Source organism: Orbicella faveolata, unplaced genomic scaffold (genome assembly GCF_042242905.1).
Source record: "Orbicella faveolata isolate gen_17 unplaced genomic scaffold, um_ofav_v1 contig_35, whole genome shotgun sequence".
NCBI classification, from domain to species: Eukaryota; Metazoa; Cnidaria; class Anthozoa; order Scleractinia; family Merulinidae; genus Orbicella; species Orbicella faveolata.
Genome location: NW_028301564.1, coordinates 2,188,422 through 2,210,555, shown reverse-complemented (window position 1 = coordinate 2,210,555; position 22,134 = coordinate 2,188,422). Strand labels below are relative to the sequence as shown.

Genomic DNA, 22,134 nt, shown 5'->3' with positions numbered 1-22,134 from the left:
TTTCTTTTTGCATGGTTGTGTTTATTTTATTTGGTTTTGTATTTTAATAGCCCAGTCACAGTTCTGTGACCCCGGGGGAAGGATCATCTTATGATGCAAAATTGTTTTAAAATCATGATATTTGAGTGGTTGTAATTTATATGTAGTGTGAAATGCGTTGGTGTCAAGCAACAGCATTAGTTGGGTCAATTGTTTTCAAAATCCTATTCCCCTATGATTCTTGGGAACCAGAGGTCATTTTCTGGGCATGCTAGTTTTGATTGTTCACTGGCAGAGGGACATTGACCAGCATGGAGCTCCACGAGAAAATCGTGTCCTCTTGAAAACCTTAGTTTAGTTGTAGCCTGAATTTAGTGGCTGACTGAATTTGTCTGAAAACTGTGGAAATGCGGATTAAACTAATCACAAACGACCACGTAACCTAGTTCCCAGAGTCCTATCTTCCTCCCACGGTAAAGAAGGAAGGAAAAAAGAGAGAGGACCCTGGGAACGAGGTTGAACCTCCACCGGTACTAGTAATGTAATCACCTGGCTAAATTTTAATGCAACAAGAAATAATATACTCATTGAGGCGTTGCTGTAAACCTTAGACATTTTCTATTGTTCACTAGCTTGTGAACAGGTTTGTAGTGGGGTATACTGGGAGGAAACAAGGCGAGCTGAGTTATATCAACCTGCGGGAGGTACTTCGCTAGATGAACCGAAAAATACAGGGGGCGGAAGTTTTCTTTTCGGCAATTTTATATTTCTTGTCTAGTTTTTACTCGGAGATATCTACCTAAGGGAGGTCAACTTTTTGGTGATTTCCACAAATATAGGGAGGTTCTTCGATGAACATTTCACTGTACGCCGTGATCCTTTTGGTTTACCACCGAGAAATCGTACCTTGCGAACGCAGACGTATGTCCGGCAAGCGACAGTCGGAAATATGTCTACATTCGCAGCCTAAGAAATCAAGACCTCGACTTATTTTTCGAACCAAACAAACAGAAAAGAAACAAATCATTGCAATACACTAGGAATTAGGCAATCAAGCGTAGTACCAATTTTGGTGTGAAATTACAAATATTTTCGAAAGATATGTAGATCTTGTTTTGACGTCAGATCCTAACTAGTTCCAGGTCCCAACCCCCCGCGGTTTCGGACCCAACCGGAAGTGAAAATTCACGTTTCCAGATGGCTAAAACGCGGTGAAAAAAAAAAAAAACCGATAACCAATTTTTTTTCGATTTCCATATCATGATCTCATGTAGATTCCATCAAGCAAATAAAAAGTGTCTGTCATCTTCACTTTAACTTTTGCGCGGAGTTCATGAAACTTACAGTTAATTCCAGAATATATTTTCCCTGCCCTTATCGTTAGTAAAGAGAAAAACTCAGTGGGCTTATAGCTTAAGAAACTTTCAGTTAATTTGATAAAAAATTAAAATAAATCATTGCTGGAGTGAAGCAATATAATTAATGGTTTATAACTTAACTGTATGATATTCGGGATAACGTAGTTGGGGGATTAGCTCAAATGGTAGAGCGCCCGCTTTGCATGCGGGAAGTACCGGGATCGATACCCGGATTCTCCAAATGATGTTTTCTTTTTTTTTCAATTCAATTCTTTATTTACACAAAAAGGTCATTTATATACATTTTATACGGTATAGTAACGAAAATAATGGAAATTAAGAAACATGAAGCCGTAAGGAAATAAAATTCATATGTAAGCAGTGGCCAAAATAGCGAGAGCTTTCTGATTGGACACCGCCATGGTCAAATAAATGGCAGCATAAAATAATTAATTCAGCTAAGCTAGACCTACATATACTACATTACAACATAAATTCACTACATTCACACTTATATAGCAACAAAATCAAACAGCAAAGTAAGACATAGCAGCAGCAAAATCAAGTTTGATTATTCAAAAGGTGGGTTTTTTATTACATAATTTTGGGGCGTAAATATTATCCTCTTTGAAAAGAACTCTGAAAAGAAATTTTTCGGAAGGAATAAGGATATAGCTAAAAGAGTGCGAAGATGCAAATTATGACCCCCGAAAACAACGATTCGAGGAACTTTTTGAGTCAATGTCGCTTAGAATTGCGTGATTTTCCCATAAATTATATATTACATTGTTCCAAGTGCCCGAGACTTTCTACCTACCAAGAATTTTTTCTCGACGATTTTTTTAGTAGCTTTAATAACCTTTTCTTCCAGCTACCGCAATGATGAAATAAAGCGCATAGTAAGGCATAAATGGGGTACGATTGGCCCGTCATCTCTCTTAATCGTACATGGCGACTTATCCTTTTCATTGAATTTTTCAAAACAGTGTTTGGTAGGGAACATTCAAGGAAAGTTTCAAAAAAATTATTCGACAACTTTTATCCCTGAAGAATCACCTTAATGCGATTTGCTGTTAAATTATGGACACTAAAAATATGATATAAACAAGCGGCCGAGCGAGTGAAACTAATCACACTACATTGAATACTTAGCGGGGAACAGTAAATGTCTCACTTCAAATTCTACTGGATAAAACAGCCATTTTTATTGAAATCTGGGTAGAATTACTTACAAAGCAAAAATTACAGGAAAATCCTATTACCTTTCTTTTTTTCCAATTTCCTGTCCTTACCATTTAGTAATAAATTAGTTGAAATCTTAAGTTCTTAAAATTCTATAAATTAAAATTAATACTTTGGCCCTGCTTGATTATGGATCACAGTGTTTCAGCAAGAACAAAGGAGAAAACATGAATACACACGCTTATACTGTTTCCTTCTATCACGTTGAAACAACTGTATGTATAAGTATTTGTTTGTGCACCCGTCTGCCCGAATAAATATTTCTCACACGGTGATCAAGATGTACATACAGACAACAAATTTAACAGTTTTGTTATCCGTTATCGTGTAACACTATTCCATTTACACATGTACCTGGATGTGCCAGCATTTGTTGGTTGTTGACAACGAGGAGATACGTACAAATGTAAATATATTGTAATCTGACGTACAGTATTGATGCATTTTTTGAAGTACCCCATGAATTTCAGGCCCCATCCACACCCTACCCGAGAAATTTGAAAACGCAGTTTTATTTCTACGGTTAGGCTTACCGCCCACACTAATCCGTCACGAAAACGGAGCTTTTCGAAAACGCTCTTGAAACCGGCTTTGCGTTTTTGTGTGGACCGAAAACATTTCGAAAATGATGACTTCATGTTAATCGTGTGATTTCCCCGCCGAGTTTTCCTCGAACACAAGTTCGAAATGACAAAATTTCTCCAGTGTGGTGTGGACAGAAAACATCTGAAGCGTTTTCAGATTGAAAACACCGTTTATTAAATTCCTCCGACAACATGCGGACAGGGCCTCCGGCTCACACGCTACGGAAATATTTTTGAATAACTGCACCAGCAACTGGATTTGGATTTCTCTGTCGAATGTGATTGTGCGACATAAAAGTCATTGTACCAAGCGCGTCATACAGCGCGTTATCTATAATACTGAATTGTCTATCTATTTATCTAAAATCATTCTGTCTATTAATTATTAATTCATTCATTCATTCTTCAGTCCTGCACTTTGTCCATCTGATGAACATGCGTCTGAAAGTCTCACTCTGGATGCCTTAAGCGTTACTTGCTTCGTCACGCAACGCGTCTCTCCTCTGAGTGGAAAGACCTATGTATGTGCGTACTGTAGTCTGTGTCTAATAAATGATTAGTATCACCCAACTAGTGGACTAATGCAAATCCTGCATTTTGATTGGTTACGCTACTAGGGGACTATTAGTAATAGTCATCGAGTAGCGAAATTGGCGCCATCGAGCGTGACGCTTTCTTTCGTTTTATTCCCAAATAAATATTTCTCCAACTTGCTTTTGCTAACTTTATTACTACCTTTTCTGTCCGACTAGCTGGATGATACTAAAACAATTAGACCCTTCGCCCTCAAGGGCCACGGGTCAATAGCCCATTCGGCTTCGCCTCATGGGCTATTGACCTGCAGCCCTTGCGGGCTACGGGTCTAATTGTTAATTAGTCCGTTACGCAAAGCTCGTTCATAATGCATTGCGTGACACCAAAATAGCCGATTTCGAAGGAGACTACCATTAAAGAGCTTAGTTTGGTGTGTGATGGCAGGATCCTCTAGTCATTGCCCTCCAACATGTCCTTAACCGTTCGGTAAGTGCATCTATCCATCTCCGGTCCAATTTCTCTCAATACCTCGTCAACCAAAGCGCGTTGCTTGGGCTGCTGAGAAATGATCAGTTCACCAAACAGGTAAATTCCCATTCCCTGCAAACATGGGTAAAAGGAACAAGAATAAATTACAAAGAAAACCTTACGTGTGAACTAACTCTTGTTCCCTATATCAAAGGTTGCACCGGGGAGGCAAGGATCCCGGGGGAGGGGGGGAGGAACTTCCACATGAAAAGGTCGGGGATGCTCGTCGTAAAATTTGAATTGAATCCCTCAAGAAGACCAATATCACAATCGAGCCTTATTTCACCCGGAACATGTACCACTTTAACCTTTAATGACAGGGTTTTTATTGTTAGTCCTTCGAGTACACCCTGAAAGATACTTTGACGGTTACAAAATGTGGCATTCCTTCCTGAACATCCTAAGTGATTAATCTGTGATTAACGAGCATCTCCGACTTTTCATACGGGAGGTCCCCCCCCCCGCCGGGGGGAAGGTTTAGGAATCGCGCAAAGGTGAGGGCGGTTGTCACCCGGCGTCGTATGAGGGTCGAGTTTGTTTTTCCCTGCCTGGTTCCACTAATCCTATGATTATTCCAGGCAGCCAGAACTCTATTCAACAAATAGAAAACATTTACCGTATTTTTATCAAGAAATATAAAGTACGCTTCGATAAGAATGAGAGCAAATAAAGTTTGTTGTTGTTGGTTGCTCTCGTTCTTGCTGCCAGGGTTTTCCTCGCAGTTCTTAGGTATTCTTCCCTTCACAAAACTAACGTTTCTAATCGGCCACAGGCCGCAGGTTCGTCAAGACTGTTATGTGCCGGCTTTGTTAATTTTCATTTATTGATTTACTTTTTTTTTTTTTCATCTTATGAACACGTATGGTATCTAGAAATCATTAGCCTCTTCCAGACGTTTAGTCAGTTGGGGCGTAGCGCGAGAAACGGCGGGGAAAAATAATTTAATGTTTCCGCTCGCCGTTTTTTGCGCTGCGCCCCAACGAAATAAACGCCTGGAAAAGGCAAAGAAATCATAAGTAGAAAACGCATTAGCTTGGAGCAATCAACGTCTTATTTTGCTATTAACTGTTAAGAGAACAAACGTACAAGAGTGAAGAAAATCAGTAATTTAACACGTCACCAAATTCTCTGAACTATAGTGGAAAGAAATGTAAAGCAACAAGTAAGGAGAATTCATACCTGATCCTCCACCAAAAATCTGTGGACTTCTTGGAGCGCTGGAGTGTAACTATATTGGAAGCAAAGAAAACGTTACATTTTCAATCTCTCCGTGAAACAACACAGGAGTATTAAGTGATGGAATGGTACTTACTTGTGTTTTACAACCAGTTCACACCAGCGATGTCGAATCTGCAAAATAAAATTCACCTTCAGTAACCTTCTAGTAGGCAATGTGTTTCGTTTGTGAGAATCGCTATGTCACGCAATATAAGGAGCTTTATCACGCAATATATAGTCATGTCATGTCACGTTATACCGGGATGTGCGGCGTTATATTTGCGGCTATTTCAGGGCATCTTTACAAAGTTACAAATAGATTCTCTCAATTAGAAATCTTTACAACAGTTGATACAAACGGCAAAACACAGAAACAGATCAATCTCAAAATATCAAAATATATCAAATATCAAAACAGGCGGGGAAAATATACCAACCTCTGCATTTCCATTTGATAAGTTGTAGCACTTCTCTAATTGACGCAATGTGCTGTGGGATATCGTCTCTCGCTCCAAAAGCTTTTCCAGCAACAAAACAACTTGTTCAGCGACATCCTATAATTTAATTAAAAAAAACCCCGCAATTTATTTATAGAGATTATTTTACTTAGTTTTCCACGACACACAACGCGAACCAAGACCGATTGACCGCGGCGAAATATCGAGGCCTAAGAACTAGGCGTTTGATCAATTCAGTGCGCACAGAACCGCACTGGACATGCGTGTCAACGGAATGCTACCGAATAACGTCATCGGCATTTTTCGGGTCGAATCGTGTCAGTCTGAAAAGTGCCGACGATCTTATAACACTTAAAGTATCAAGTAGTTGTTTGCAACCATTAAACTTTCTCTTTTTCTTCTTCTTGAATTAAGGACAAAATAATTTAAGACTGTTTGAGGCAAAATAATTTTTAACCACTCACCAATGTACTGTTTGGAGGTTTCTTCCTCTTTCTAACTTTGAGTGTCTTGTTCCGTTTGTTAACAGAGTCCTGTTTCTTCCACGTTTGAAACTGTAACAATTTGAACGCTTATTTACATACAAACCTACTTAAATGACTCAAATATGAAAACAGTAATACACCATTTTGCTCCAGTCCCTTGTGGGGGCAAAATTTGATCTATTTAATGAATTAATGAAGCCATTTTTGGCCGAGTGATCACTTCTTGTTTCCACAAGGGAATGCAACTAGCAAATATTTGCATTAGCAAAATGGTCTATTCAGTGACCGAGCGCTTAAGTGCAAATCACGTCTTTGCACTGTTTCTTTTTTTGGTGCTTACAAAACTATATATAATTGATTCAAAAACCACGTGTAACATGCCCTAGCCAATCCGAGCAAACATGCTGATTTTTCAGCCAATCAGCAGCCACCAACCATGACTTGACTGACGCGTGTTTTCCCGCGCTCCGCACTCGTTGCATGTCAAAGTATCAGTATTGTTCGCGCGAAGATATAACACATAAGAACATACTAAACACTGTCACCGGGGAACTCCACAGATGCGTGTATTTCGCCGGTTTTACTTGTCAACGCTCGCCAGCTCAAGTTATTAAGCGCTTTTATGCTATTTACAGCAAACCCTGACCACGTTATAATTTCACCAAAACATTCAATGAAATGTTAATTTTAGTTCACACTTGTACAGCAAGCGCCAACAAAACGCAAGAAAACATATTTTATTTTCTTTCTACAGTTTGTGGCTCTGCTCCGTTTTCTCATTAGCTTTCAAATTTAGTGCCAGCGTCCCGCATGTGTCGCTGAATTCTGGGCGACCCCCTTGATTTATAATTCCAGATTAAGCATCGACACAGAATTCGTTTCAACAAACCGTTTTAACAGAAAAAAAAGTTTCAATCAAAATGATGCTTACTTCTCACAAGTAGGAGTTGACCAGATTAACGAATTAGCGTGCATCGCTGGTCAGCAGTTACCACCTACCTCGTTTTCTACTTGCGAGACAAGTTCATTGTCGGGGCTTTCAAACTTCTTCGGGAAGGACTGGGCACAAATAAAAAGAGGTATGAATGAATTAATAGTTATCGAATATACCGGAAACAAACAAACAAACAAACAAACAAACGTCTTTAAAGGATGTAAAATCAAACACTACCCGCTTACTTTTGGCATTCCAGCTCTTTCCAGCCATTCACGAAAAAAATTGTCTGTTGTTTCCCTGTGGAAATAAAAAAGATGAATTACAACAGCTGTCGGCAAGAAAGGAGGGTTCGAAATCAAAACAACCAACGAGCTTCTGTTCAGCGCCGGCTCCCTGTATAGCCTGACCGAATGTTTCAGTTTGATGTGGCATATGCCCACCACGTGATAATGCATATCACGTGGTATGTGAAAATCACGTGACATGTGCATATCACGTGACAGAAGGTTCTAATTTCCCTTACCTTGGCACGTTGGAGAAACTTTCCATAAAGAATTCAAAGAAGTCCTAGAAAACACAAGATACCCAGCAACAAGTTAGACTTGAAACTTTCAGACGGATTACAGTAATGATTAAATCATTGATAGATAGCAAACTGTGCAATATTACACTGACACTTGTTCAGTGTCAAGGTTCACGTTTACAGTCACCCGGGTTCAAAAAATTAATTAGCTCTTCAGGGGCTAACTTGAATCCAAACGGTATAAATCGACAGAAACGACTCACCTCCGATGCAACAAGTTGTCCTTTGAAATGCTGGACATAGTTAAAAAGAAACTCATCAAATTCGTCAAGACCCACCATGCTGGCCAAACGGTGAAGGAGAAAGTACCCCTGAAAAAAAAAAAAGATACCAGGCTAAGGAAAATATTCTGGCGGGGTTATTTCTAAGATCTAGTGCAACCGAGACTACACTGGACATTCACTGCATTGGCTGGGTTCTTACCAGCCGTTGTTCGGCAATCCTTCCCTATTCGGAGAGAAACGAAGACTGGGCTCGAGAAAGCGGCAGAAATTGAGGCTTGGCCTTGCCCTTCAAATAAAATTTTCGAGTTCCCTCAGACAAAACCCATTGCTGAATTTGTCATATTTGTAAGGTGCAACTTAACTTCACGCGATCTGACAAGCTTACGTCTTTTAACGAGAATAAATTAAAAAAATCAAACCCGGCTAAAACTTCACAAGCAAGTTGTAGGTTTGGTTTACAGGAAACAATTTATGCCGTACAGTCGTCGTAAGAAGTAAACTCGTCACCACAGCACGTTTCACGAGGCAAAGCAATAACGCCAGATCAGTCCGTGTGGTCCCGTATGTAATTTTCATGAAACGGAACTAGGAGCCCAACCTTGAGATCAAACTAAATTTTCGGTTTTTCTGAATGAAGGACATTTGAAACGATTCGCTCAACGGATAGAAAACACGAATGATCAAAGTCTCCTAAAGCCGCCCGCCATTTTTATTCTAAACGCCTGAACTGATTGTGGAAGCAATAAACAAAGAAGGCGACGGGAACCGAGGAATTCTGACTACAGACTACAAACTAATAACCTTTATCTACTCTTGGCAGTATGTATAGCACAAAGGCTAGTGGGGCCGAGCAAACAACTGAAGCAAATAATTCAAATTGAACATAACATGGTTAAGTATCCCAATTGGCCGGAGGTAAACCAGTTGGCTATTTACAAGCGTGGCCGAGGATTTGAACTCGGGACTACCGAGAAACAAATCCAGGTAGTGGTCGGAGCGGACCTCGAATCCGGAATCCACTGGATTGCGAGTCCGACGCCCTGACCACTTGGCCGCGCTGACACTTGCTTCCAAGAGTAAAACTGTACATTTTTCAGAAGAGGCAAACCTTGAGGTAGTGAATTTGTGACCATTTTCTAGAGCAGATTTGACCAAACTGTACCACCGTGTGAGGTTTCATGGTTTCTGCTTGACCAGAGTTCCTCTTAACCGCTTCAGCTGTGGAAAGAGCTGCGCAAGATGAAGAAAACAAAGTTTGATCAGTAGAGTACAAATATAACTTTGATACGAGGAAACGAATCACAAACACACACAAAAAACACGTTTTAATAAGGAAAAAAAGATTCTGACCTGATGCGGGTTTAACTGATTTGGGCCTGTATTGAAAAGAACAAAAAAATATTACAATGTTTGCTTGCAGCTTGGTGCTTAAGCATATTATTGTTCTGGTAACGTAGGACTCACTGGTACGAAACCCGTTAAGCTGTTCAATTTTCTCTGCGCTTTGTTTACAACTGCTAGAGTCAATTGACGATTGCAAAGATCTCTTAAACTTGATCGTGTCGTTTAACAGAATTCGCACATAAGATTTCTTTCAGTGACTGCAGCAACCTAAAAACCAGTTAATAAATCAATTGATCGATCAATCATTCGAGCGATCCATTTTACTTCGTTGCTAGCCACATCATCATTTAAATCATAGATAAGGATAAAGAAACCCTTTTACAAGTTTACGCACACCCTCCCCCGCTACGCACAACCCCTACCCCCCTCTTTAGGTAGCTACATATTTTCTTTACAGCCAGGTATGTCCGTACGCTTTAATCGTAACAATTTGGAAGAATAACTAAGCTTGTAAATTGGGCAATTTTGCGTTGATTTTCCATCAAATTCTCAGCACTGAACATTTAAAGAAATGTGCGATTATTATTAACGAGAATTTGCATTCCAATCTCGGAACCGAAAGGTTCATACAGGTATTTTGATGACGCATCTCTCCTTACCTCAAGCATTTTAGATTGTCATCGCACTCTCTAATCTCAGACAACAAACATCTGTGTCTGAGAATTTGCCTGATTTCCCGAAAAAACCTGTCTTTATCCTTGGACCACTGAAAAGAGACACAGTATCAGCAAGCAGTCAAATCAGACAAGTACACCGGGCGCTCGGAGCGTATTAAGTTTAGCCTAAGTTTTTCAAGTTCGTCGTTTGTAATCCGTGTCAATCTTCTCCATCCTTAACCATCCTTGGTCCTTTAAAGATTATTGTTATCTCTTTGGTGTTTTTCTTTCTTAGAAAACTATTATTTGAAGGTTTCGTCCAATTGAAAGGTTTTGTACGTGGGTAAAATAACTCAAAATATACATGCAAGTTCTGGGGCGTAGCAAAATGACAATTCGCAATTTCTGTTGGTTCAATTTTATTTCTCGCCAGAGTTCCTTTCTTTTTGCATTTGAGCACTTTAACTTTCTTTGACGTCCCTCTTCCATGTGCGTTCTTCATTCCTTCCAAAAACACACGAGTTATTATTCTCTATTCATTTGTAACAAAAGTAAAATGTCCACAAACCCGCTCAGCCTTGGATTGAATCTTCTCCTCTATGAATGTCGCAAAGCCTTCAGACAGCCATTCTTCGCTCCAGTCCTTCGCGCCAACCAGCAAACCGAACCAAGCGTGTGAGATCTCATGTGCCAGGCGCACCCGCATACTGGCGTCACCGGAGAGAAGGGACTGGGACAGAAACACCAGGTTGGGACTAAATTTCCACCAAAACAAAAGCAGAAACAAAACGTTCAACACCAGAGCAACGGCTAACGCCAGCACAGAAAGATAACTGACATTCTAAGCTCGTTAATCCACAAAACGCGAACGTGAAGTACGCGATCTTTACGAATTTACTACCAAATTCTCATAACCACCATTCAAACAAATGCACAGTTATCGAAATGGAGAATTAATTTTTCAATCTGTAGACCAACCTTTTGAGTCCCATACAAGCGAAGCACTTGGGCAAAACCAACATATCCAAGCGTCTAAAGGGATAAGGGCCCAACACCTCACACGACGCCTCCAAAAACTTTGGTGCGTATCCTAGCAACTCGTTCGCCGCCGCATCAATCAAACTGGGCGGGGCGAACAAACGACACGTGACAGGCAGGTCAGGGCTGCTGCCATTTTTGGTTTCAGCGTTCCTGGACTGTCGGCATTGCCACCAACCTACTGCCACGGCCAGAGTGGAACAAGGCAGTGGACAGTCCATCTCATAATGGTAGGTCACTGAAAGAGAAAAAATAACGTGCTGGCTACTATATTTAAAGTCTTCTGAACCCACACCACTCCAGTTGCTATACAAAGTAAAGCCTTTTAAGCCATGCCACAATAAGTTTGATTGTTTAGTACATGAAAAGTTACCAATTAGAGACTTGTCATCATCTCTCAATGACCAATCAGACTCAATCCTGGCAAAACTATTTACGTAACATTGCATATTACTTAATTATTTATTATGTTAATCTCTTTCTGACAGTTTATTTCTTATCTTTTTGAATATTAACTTGAAAATGGTGTCATTCGAAACGTGTCGCGTTTATCGTTCGCTTTTATCGTTAATTTTTACTTCCTTTTAAGCCCAATGGCTTAACTTCGAATTCTTGGCTTGAAGTAGCTAGGAGTATTGCTTCACTCCCCCTCCTTTGGATGGGATGCTTGTCCATCGTAAGTAACGCCCCAGCATTCTGTCAGGTTGCCACAACAATTCACCGGTACCCATTTATACACCTGGGTTGAGAGAGGCACTGTGAAAGTAAAGTGTCTTGCCCAAGAACACAACACAATGTCCACAGCCAGGGCTCCAACTCGGAACACTCAGTCCGGAATCCAGCCCACTTCCTGGTTCAGCAATCCCATAATAACTAGTCCTGTCTGTGTACCTTCTTTCAAAGGAAAAGTGCAGCCAGTATCGTCTAGATTCCGCGACCAGGTGATAATTACCAAGCAAACATTAGAGCTTACCTTGATCGTCACTTCCGGTCGTTTTGCCGACAAATTCGTTCCCACTCATGAGTACAACACAGCCCTCAGGCACGTGAATAGACGCCTGCCAGGTTGACATGGCAACAGGAGGCTCCTGACAGGGCATCAGAGATCGATTGTTGATGTAAGCACCGGGCGAGAATACAGAGGGTCTGGTACAGAGAAGAGAAATAATCAATCAATTGATTAACTAATCAATCAATCAATCAATCAATCAATCAAGCAAGCAAGCAATCAATCAATCAATCAATCAATCAATCAATCACATGTCACTTAATTCTCAAGATGTATCAACATCTAGTAACCTCGTCCCCAGTCGTCCGCGCCACAGAAAATGAACTGGGGAAGATGGAAGGGAGAGAAGAAGTCTCCTTCCCATCACTCCCCGCTCACGTTCTGCGCTCGTTTCTAGTTCATCCTGATCGCGCTCCAAGCTCGGCTCCCTTTTGCCGATCGCGCTCCACGCTCAGGAAAAGTCTCTGAAGGAGGGAGATGTATTGGCGTGGGATCCCTCACCATTTGCTATTGTACTCGAATAAAACTGCGACCAGTGACGGTGAATCCTAGGATACCAACTGCGCACAAAGACAAACTCATAAGGTGAATAGCGCTGGGTTAGGCTAGATACACTGATTTTGAATGATTTTCTTACTTACTTGCCATCTTGGTCAGTAGCCCATGTCAGGGAAGTGCCTTTTGGGCTCGTCTGGTACTTAATCCACACACACCTGGGCCAAGCCTTGCCGGTTGCATCAGGTTTCCAAATTTGCACACACCACCCGTACACAGAATACGACAGACCCTTAAACGGCAAAGGAGTATGGGACTTATCACCGAGGATGTTACCAAGGAAACCGTTGTGTACCCCGGATGAAGATGTGTCTTGTGTCAAAGGGGTGTTTTGTTTGTGGCCACAAAATGTCACTTTATAGTCTTCTGGCAGGGCCACTTCACTGACTGACTCAATATCCACCAGTGAACTATCTAAAGTCATTTGAAATTGCTTCTTGGTCACTTCCTCGTTACGAGGTTCAAGAAATAACACTATATTTCCCTTCATAATTTTTTTGTTAAATTTGACGGACAAGTCTAAGATGTAATGATGGACAAGAACTTCATCAACATTAGCCATTAATGGCAAGTCGTCGCTTTTGTCCCAGTTTATGTCAAGAGGTCTTTCAATTCTCTCCTTGCATTCAGAATCAGATTCGTTCCTAAGCTTCTTCACTGAAGGTTGCTCTACATCACCAGAATTATCGATCAACAAAGACCTCTTTTCGGCATAAGCGTCTTCAGAATCAATCTCCATGTCACTGTTTTCCCAAGTGCTAAGTGCATTTTTACTCACAGATTGATCGTCTTTTACATTATCAATTCCCTGTTTCTTACCATCCATAACTTCAAACACATTCAACCCATTTAGAACAGATTCTGTACTATTCAACGAATCAGATGCCAATACAATTTCTTCTTTGTCAGAACTGCCCATGTGACCACCGGTTGAGTCTTCGTAAATTAATTCTGACATGCTTGGGTACACAGTTGCTGATGGAACACAATCAGTTTCCATGGCAATCTGGATCTCAGTTGATGTATTACAACTTTCTAAGTTTCCCGGCATAGATTCTTTTCGAACCTTTTTCTTACGACCTTTCTTTCCCCTGTAGTTACCAGGAGCACCTTCGGAATTCGAGTCTTCAAAGCTACTTTCGTTTGTCTCCGTCTGTTTCTGTTCGACCGCATTTTGTTTTTTACAGAACGTTGTGAAGTTCTGGAGCCAAGTTTGAAGAGGCGAGTCCACTTTAACATCGGATTTAGTCGCTGTTGTCTTTTTACTGATCTTCGTCTTGATCCTTTTTTGGGGTGAGGGTGCATCTGTTGTAACTGTGCCATAAGTCGAAAATTGTTGATCCTCAACAGGCTTATCTTCATCATGAGCTAGCTGCATCACATTTCCTTCCACCATTGATGTGCTTGCACCTGTTAAAATGGCGCTGGTAGTTAAGGATGGGTTCTCGTGATACATTTCATGACCAGACTTCTCAAACCCATCCGCTTCAGTGACCAGGTTTGTTGAACTTCCTTGTTCCGCTGACAAGACTGCACCTGTTGAGATAGATGAACATGGCTTCTCGTCACACAAGACATCATTTTCCTGCTCACCCAGTCGATCTTCATCATCAACAAGACTTATTGCCCTTCTTTGCACTTTTGGCGGAATTGCAACATCCCCAACTGGACTTATGGCAGAAGGCTTGTCCTGAGAAGTTAGGCAATTTGGCTCCTCGCTAAGCCTATCTACCTCATCTGCTAGTCTGTCGGCTTCGTTTGGTAGCAGGTTTGCCTCTTCCTGAATTGGGTCCATCATTGAAGAAGGATTCTCCTGGAAAGATACATGACTACGGAGGACACTGATCCCATTTTCGTCATGGACAAGGTTTGTAGTGCATTCTTCTATCTCCGGCAAGCCTGCATCACGTCTCACGGAGCCGTCGGCTAAACATGGGTTGATGGTTGAAGATGGCTTCTCTTGGAAGAGCATATGACCAGCCAGGACGCCAATCCCATTTTCATCACTGACCAGGTTTTCAGTGCATTCATCTAGCTCCAGCAAGCCTGCGTCTTTCCTCACTGAACTGACAGATGAATATGAGTTGATGGTTGAAGATAGCCTCTCTTGGAAGGTTATCTGATGACCAGGCAGCCTACTGAGAACATTTCCATCTTCAACCAGTTTTGTAGTGCTTTCGTCACGCTCCTGCAAACTAACATGATTCTGCAGTGGGCTGGTAGCTGATGGCGGACCGAAGATTATAGATGACTTCTCATAACTCATTACACGATCTAGCCCTTCATCAACCTCATCTTCATTATCAGTCACTTTCATTCTACCTCCTTCCTCCCGAGGTGTGATTGAAACTTTCCCAAATGGACTGATAGCTGACGATGGGCTAACAGATGTGACATCCAACATTGATGCATCGTTGTTCCCAGTCTCCACAGAAGAGCTTGTAACAGCCATAACTGTATTGATAGTTGAAAGTGACATCTCCTGACATATTGCACCACCTGACACCTCATTGTCTGTCAACCGTCTACAATCAGAACCAGACACTTGATTGTTTCTATCTCCCTCTGAAAAGCTTGTATTCGTGATATCTGCAGTGCTGCTTGAAGATTGCTTGTCTCGGCACATGACACTGAAAGGCTCCTCATTTTCTGTAACGAGTTTGTAATTAAATGCGTCAATGTTTTCATCATCCCTTCGGAATAATTCAAGTGAATTTCCACCACTCATAACTTCGCATTCCTTTATTGGAAATGTTAAGTGATAGGATGGATCTGCTGGCTCCTGAGGCGGGCCACAAGCGGACAGGAGAGCGTCGCTTCCTTCCTTCCGAGCTGATTCTAATGCACTTGGTTCATCTGAACTTGCAAGAACTCCTCTTGGATATGTGCTGGTTGTTGAAGTGGTCTGTACAGGGTTTGATGCCGAAGACAGCAAATGAAGTCCACACTTTCTACTCAAACCCGACAGCACGTGGCAAGTCTCCATGTACACTTCTTCCAATGTCCACGAGGACATGCCGTGACCGACTGGTTTTTTGCTGTACACAGCTGAAAAGAAAACACGATTAACTTAGAAGGAAAGAGTGAGTGTTCCGCTTGATTTAAGTCTGCATTTGTTGCACGATAACACGAGTACAAGGATACTAATCAATAGATACATGCAATACACTCACTTCAAGAACCTCAGTCATGATATTTTAAGTTATTTTGGCCGCATATAGAAATTCCTTTAAACTGAAAGACACTTTTAAATAATCATTTACTAAGATAGAAAAACTCTAAAGAGATAATAATAAACCATAAAGGAACAAGGATGGTTAAGGATGGCGAAGATTAACACGGATTACAAACGACGAACTTAAGAAAGGCTAAATTTTTCAAGATGCTCAAACCGTGACTGAGCTCCTTTAAAAAGGTGATCATTCACAACCAATTTAACGAAAAACATTCCAAGACATTTTAAATAAGAGGATCGGACACATCTGTAAAATATCAAATCATGTAAAATGGATGGCGTATTGAACCTCCATTACAAGAATCCAAATGCGAGATGGTTGGTCATTTACCTGAAGGAATTCCTTTTCCAGCTAATCTGTTGCCGTTCTCACCAACAGCGAGATGGATCATGTAAAGCAACACAGGAAATGAGGCACCACAGTTCCTGTTGTCATTTTCAGTCAGTCCAGTCACTGCAAGATGACTGCTTCGAGTTATCTTTTCCACGTTACTTCCGGGAACTTCAGAACCCTGTATCTCTTTGAGCCTGTTCTTAATGGCATAGGCCTGCATCGCTGTCACATGCTGGAAGTGTATTCCATAACAGATATCACCAGTTCTTTGATCGTTCCATTCCTTTATGAGCTTGATAAGCTCCAAGTTAGGTCTGGAAAACATCGGTCCTAGTGCTATGAACAGAACTTTGTACGTATCGCAAAGCAATAGGTCTAGATGGTTCCTCATGGACTCTTGGACCAGACTGGTTTCACCATGCTTTATCCGTAGAATCATGAACTCAAATTTCACATCTGAGGCCTTGCGCATTTGAAGATTCGCCACCAAAGCGTCAGCGAGGGCAACGTACGAACCAGAATGCTTGGAATTGTCAGGCTCTTGAGATGGCGTACCAGGAAATTCATCTTCCACAAGAAAAACAACCCGCATTGACGACATGACCAAGCCAGGTGGAGTGACCTGAACAAAGTAAAATAAAACCCAGAAGTCAGCACGTAAATAACCTGGCTGTGTCACTGCACAGAGACTACTACGGTGAAACGCTCCACGATAAGGACAATTGAACTGTGAACACTCGACATTTTTTGCACATTTTGTTTTGTTTCAGAACGAAGGCTCTTCATATAATGTACAAGATCAGCGATTTTACAGAGTAACAACGCTTAATACTCTTGTTAATATGAAGAGCTCTCATTCTATGGTCACCAAAAAAATGTAAAAAAAAATGTCAAGTGGTTACAGTTTGAGTGTCATCACTGTAAAAGTCTTAAATTGATCTTTCATTTTCATTGCCGAATTATACACAATTAACAAATCCCTTTTGAGTGCTGTGAACTTAAATCAAAGTTGCCTTAACACCCATTTACACTGTTTGTTATGTACCTCATCCTCTTTGCCTTCTGTTGAAAGCCTTTCATCCACATTATCACTGCCCAGGAATCCCAAACCCATCTCCCTAGCCAGGTCTGGGAACCCTTCAGAGCATGCTCTGTTCACTGCATCCCTCAATCTTGTACCACATGTGCCAGTAGTTATGCTGGGGATCATGGTCGAGAGCATCAAATGCAGATCAGCAACCTGGGAACCAGTCTCATAAACTTCTTTTGTACTGCCACATAGAACAGAGTGCAGTCTTGTCTTCAACCAGTCAGCGTCAACTGGCCAGTCCTGATCAAAAGAAAAGCTTTGTTTTGGACACATTTTTCTTTGCTTCTACATGATCATTACACACAAAGTCACGACAAAGATGTAGGCTACAAAAACAAAAATGTGTTCCAGACATCTTGTAGTCAATTTTTTCTACTTTATAATAATTATTCTACACATTATTTTATGTTAAATGTAGAAATAGCATCAACTCAGAAACGTTCATAGGTTCAGATCTCATCTGGAACTCAGATTTTTTTTCGAGTTGATGCTATTTCTATATGTAACATTCTTTATATTTCTCCCTTTGGAGCATTATTATAAAACTCAGAAAATTTCTTCATTGTGAATGGCTGAGACTAGGCCAGTTTATCATTACTTTTCAATTTGCACTCACCTAAAGGCTTGTGCAAATTTGAGAGGATTTTCAAAATTTATCACTTGAATTCTTGATTACACTTGTATTCATACATTACCTGTAATAACAAGAAAAACTTACTGCATGAGAACAGTCTAGTTTCAAAGTGAAACATGATGAGATGTGGGTAGCCATTAGCACATCCTTCAGCACACTCTGACAGGCCATCACAAAGTCATGTAGTGAACAAAACTCTTCAAATCCAGACTGCTTCCCAATGGCAAATGGAGTGCATGAGAAAACTTGACCCTGACAGCTTGAGTGACAGCTCAACACGATGACGACTTCAACTGTCGTAAATGAACAGACATTAATTACCAATTATTATTGAATGATTATTGCAGCAGATACAACATCTTATACAAGGTTCGTACTCTTTTGAGCTCTTCAAATTCCATGACTTTCCATGACCTTTTCCATTTTTCCATGACCTGAAGTTTAGCTGCCACTTTCGAAAATTTTTAAAACTATCCTTGTTTTAGGGTCAAATTTGCAATTTTTTTGTAATCTCTGAGGTTCACCAAAATGCATGTCGTTCAAATTACCCTAAAAGCGTCTGCATGGGAGGCTAATTGTCTTGTTTTGACATGTAGTCAGTAATGAATGTAAACTGTTATTTGACTTTCCATGTCCAACAATTAAATTCCATGACTTTCCAGGCCTGGAAAATGAAATTCGTGAATTCCATGACTTTCCAGGGTTTCAATGACCTGTACAAACCCTGCAATGTCATCGTCAATTCATCATCCCCATTACATTTTATTTTCTGTTTCAGATAGCATGAGGAACTGAGTTTCTTACTGGCATTTGAACTGCTAAGATAACATGCTAAGAACTTATCAAAATATATACCTGTCGGCCTGTGACTGTTTAGAAACTTCAACTTTGCAATGCATTCCATCAGTTCCCGACGACTTACAAAGTTTTGAGTGATGACTATGCAGTCACTTTGTTGCGTCCCTGCATATTTCAGAAAAAAAATAGAATTTATGATTGTCAAGAATGTTTTAATTTCAGATTAAGTTTGAGCTAATGATTCTTGGCCAGTAAAAGCATGGGTTATTTGTGAGCATGTGTTGTTTATTTAATTCTTTTGTTATCTTCAAAGATCATCAAGGTTCTCATTGGATCCTGCAACAATCCTGCAAAGATCCTCAAAAATCTTCAGAAAGGATCTTGCAAAACAGCTCATGCAAACAATTTACTCAAAAATCCTAGTGAAATCCTCATCTTAACCTTGCAGATATTGAAGGATCTTTGTCAAGATCTCTGTAACATGCTCATTGTATCGGGGCTTTTCTATGACCTTCTGAAGATCCTTAAAGGATACTAGTCTTATTCCAGGCTCTTATCTTTCAGGATATTTGGCATGTCATGCAGGGTAAATTTATCCTGAGGGTAACATATAAAAATCTGCTTTTAAAATCACCATCTTAATACCTTCAGCCATAAAGGCAGCTTTGAAAAACAAGGACATCCAGTCACCAAACTGAGATTGTGGGTCTTTGAGGTTGAATACTGCAAGAACCTGGAACCACAACATAAACAATTTAGGAATAACAATTCAAAACCCAGGAATAACAAATTCGAAACCCTCAACCAGGAATAAAGCAACATTTTCAAAGGGTTGTTAACATTGAAATGTTATTTGATGAATTTCAGTTCCTGATTTACAAATAATGTAGGTTAGGTAAAGTCTGTATACGAGCCAAGTGGCCAATCAGGCCAGAGCTTATCCTGGTTCCTGCAGCATGAAATGACTAGGAGTACTTCCAGAGCTGTCATTAAGTTTTAATTCACCTGTAGCCTTGATCTTCACACTCGTAGCAAACTCGTTACTTTATGAGGGAATGGTATAAACAATAGGTCAGTTCACCCGTAACATCAAGGGCCCATTAAACAAACTCAGCTGTAACAGGTGTTACGGGTTACGGCCCTTATTGACAGCCCTGACTTCTACTACCCCTTGGAAGGGATGTTGGTCTATCGCAGGGTTACCCCAGAATTAAATTCGCCAGTACCCATTTATACACCTGGGGGGAGAGAGGCACTGTGACAGTAAAGTGTCTTGTTCAAGAACACAATACAATGTCCCTGGCCAGGACTCTAACCAGGACAGCTTGATCTGGAGTCGAACCTACTAACCATGAGGCCACTGTGCCTCCCACCAATGTAGGTAAAGGCTAATTATTGAATGGATACACTGTAAAAAAATAAATGTGATACCTTTCTAGTTCCTTCTGGCAGCAGTTGCTTTTCAAGAAGACCTTGACTTTCAACATAATGAGGGCTGACCACTTGATCGTCCCTTCCAGAATCTTTTTCTTTCACATAATCATGGACTTCTTTACCAACATGTCTCTCAAGAACTTTTACATTCTTCACGGTATTAAGAAGCCAGCAACGTTTCCCTGAAAAAAATCAATGGAAAGTTATTTTACATACTATTAGATAAGATTTACAAAATGATCAGTGTATGTTACTCCTATATAATGAAACTTCATTTTTTTCGGAAAAGTTATATGTACCATCTGTCCAATCATTTTGTAAATCTATCTTTAATGTTTATAATGGCTGATGATGGTGCTTGAAACATCGAGAAATGTTCCGAAAATCTAAAAGTGTCACTGTGTTTTTAAAGAAACTTTAATTTATATTTATAATGCAGCATCCCTAGCATCTCCCTTTCATCTCCCCAAACCTGTTTGGATGTATTGAGCACTCATGAGCTCCTGTGTACAATATGAAGACAGGTCAAACGTAAGACAATACCTTGCAAGGCCTCAGCATGTTGCTTGCACTGCGGAAAGTCACATCTAATATATCTTGTGTCTCCAGAGGTGTCGAATGCAAACACAGTACTGGAGTACCGTGCAAGAAGTTCCTGGGCCTGAGTAGAGAAAAAAAAATTCATATTTAGATCATCAGTCTGATGTCCAAATAATAAGAGCAGAAAAATGCTAGCTCTAGGCATTTTGGTCTGTCCCATCGCCTCTTTTTCACTGACGTTTATAACTATTTCCTGAGACCTCTTAATCGCCTCTCAAAAATATATGCCAAAAAATTCAGCTAATTCACAAAGCACCTAATATTTTAGAAGAAGATTTGATATCAAATTTTTTCTCACATGAGTATTCTGTCAAAAAAAAAAAACTGATTTGTAAATATTGAGTGACCTGGTCAAAAATGGCAAGAAACTAGAGCCCAGGACAAGGTACAGCTTAGGAATAATAGTTTTTCAAATTGAGTTTATCTACATTATATATTTCACCACACAAAAAAAAATAATGGGACAAGGAAAGAATTCTCTGGATATGAAATAGGCAGTCTCCATCCAGCTTAGATTTTTAAACTCAGTTTTCCGCATGTTTAGTAATCGATTTAAGTTAGTGCTCCTTTAGTAAGCTTAAGGTTATTCTCCCCCCCCCCCCCCCCCCCCTCACCCCCTCAACCCCGCCTGGGGAGAAGTTGATATGTAACACAGAGCTTCTCTTACAGGGGAAATTTTCAGGTCAGATTGTGTTCAGGAACTGTGTATTTATGAGAATAAAACGACAAAAAACAGCAGCGAGACACCTAATAAGAAAAGCCTGTTGCATCACGCCTGTCCTTGAAACAGACGTAGTTGGAATCAGCTGACTACAAGCAGGCAATGTGGAAAAATATAATGTCAAGTTATGCAAATTAAAGATTGAGCTGGAGAAGTGTCCAGAATAAGACATAAAAAGGGAGAGTTATAACTGAAGACTTGTAATAAAATTCCAGATGCTCTTCAAAAAAAAAAAATAAAACAACATGATCTATAACTTTCAAAGGTTTCTTCGCCAATTGCATGTGACACCTCAACTCAGCTGACGTCACCTGATAATTAATGCCACTCGGAGAGAGAATATAAACCCACACAAGTGAAGTGGAAAACCGTGAATTTCAGTTTTTAGGAAGCAAGGAAAAATAAACAATGTTTTCTACACTCAAAAAGAACCTGGGTTATCCCAACCTTTGCACAAACGCCGTCGTGTTCTTCTCTCCTTGTCTTTGTTTGGTCCGCCATGTTGGACCATGTTTGGTGCCCGCGTTCCGATGTTCAGCGTTATCTCCTTGACTGC

At 40.5% G+C, this 22,134-nt stretch overlaps 1 protein-coding gene across 2 annotated transcripts; it reads right to left on the bottom strand.

The window, feature by feature from the left end:
* Positions 1-2,517: 2,517 nt before the first annotated feature.
* On the bottom strand, positions 2,518-22,133 carry LOC110048432 (uncharacterized). Of its 2 annotated transcripts, none has more exons than XM_089274359.1 (24): positions 22,026-22,133; positions 20,801-20,918; positions 20,255-20,439; positions 19,469-19,556; positions 18,881-18,988; positions 18,110-18,318; positions 17,347-17,631; positions 16,299-16,923; positions 12,819-15,780; positions 12,142-12,314; positions 11,109-11,406; positions 10,699-10,885; positions 10,134-10,240; positions 9,481-9,506; positions 9,239-9,360; positions 8,110-8,217; positions 7,847-7,890; positions 7,566-7,620; positions 7,386-7,445; positions 6,366-6,455; positions 5,881-5,997; positions 5,538-5,575; positions 5,405-5,453; positions 2,518-4,297 (listed from the first exon to the last, which is right to left on the bottom strand). In XM_089274359.1, the coding sequence occupies exons 1-24, from the start codon at positions 22,077-22,079 to the stop codon at positions 4,148-4,150; spliced, it is 6,258 nt and encodes a 2,085-aa protein (XP_089130485.1). In that variant the 5' UTR covers positions 22,080-22,133; the 3' UTR covers positions 2,518-4,147. The 2 variants fall into 2 exon arrangements, with proteins under 2 accessions (XP_089130485.1, XP_089130486.1); XM_089274360.1 differs by having other exon boundaries at positions 9,239-9,348.
* Between the last annotated feature and the right edge of the window lies 1 nt (position 22,134).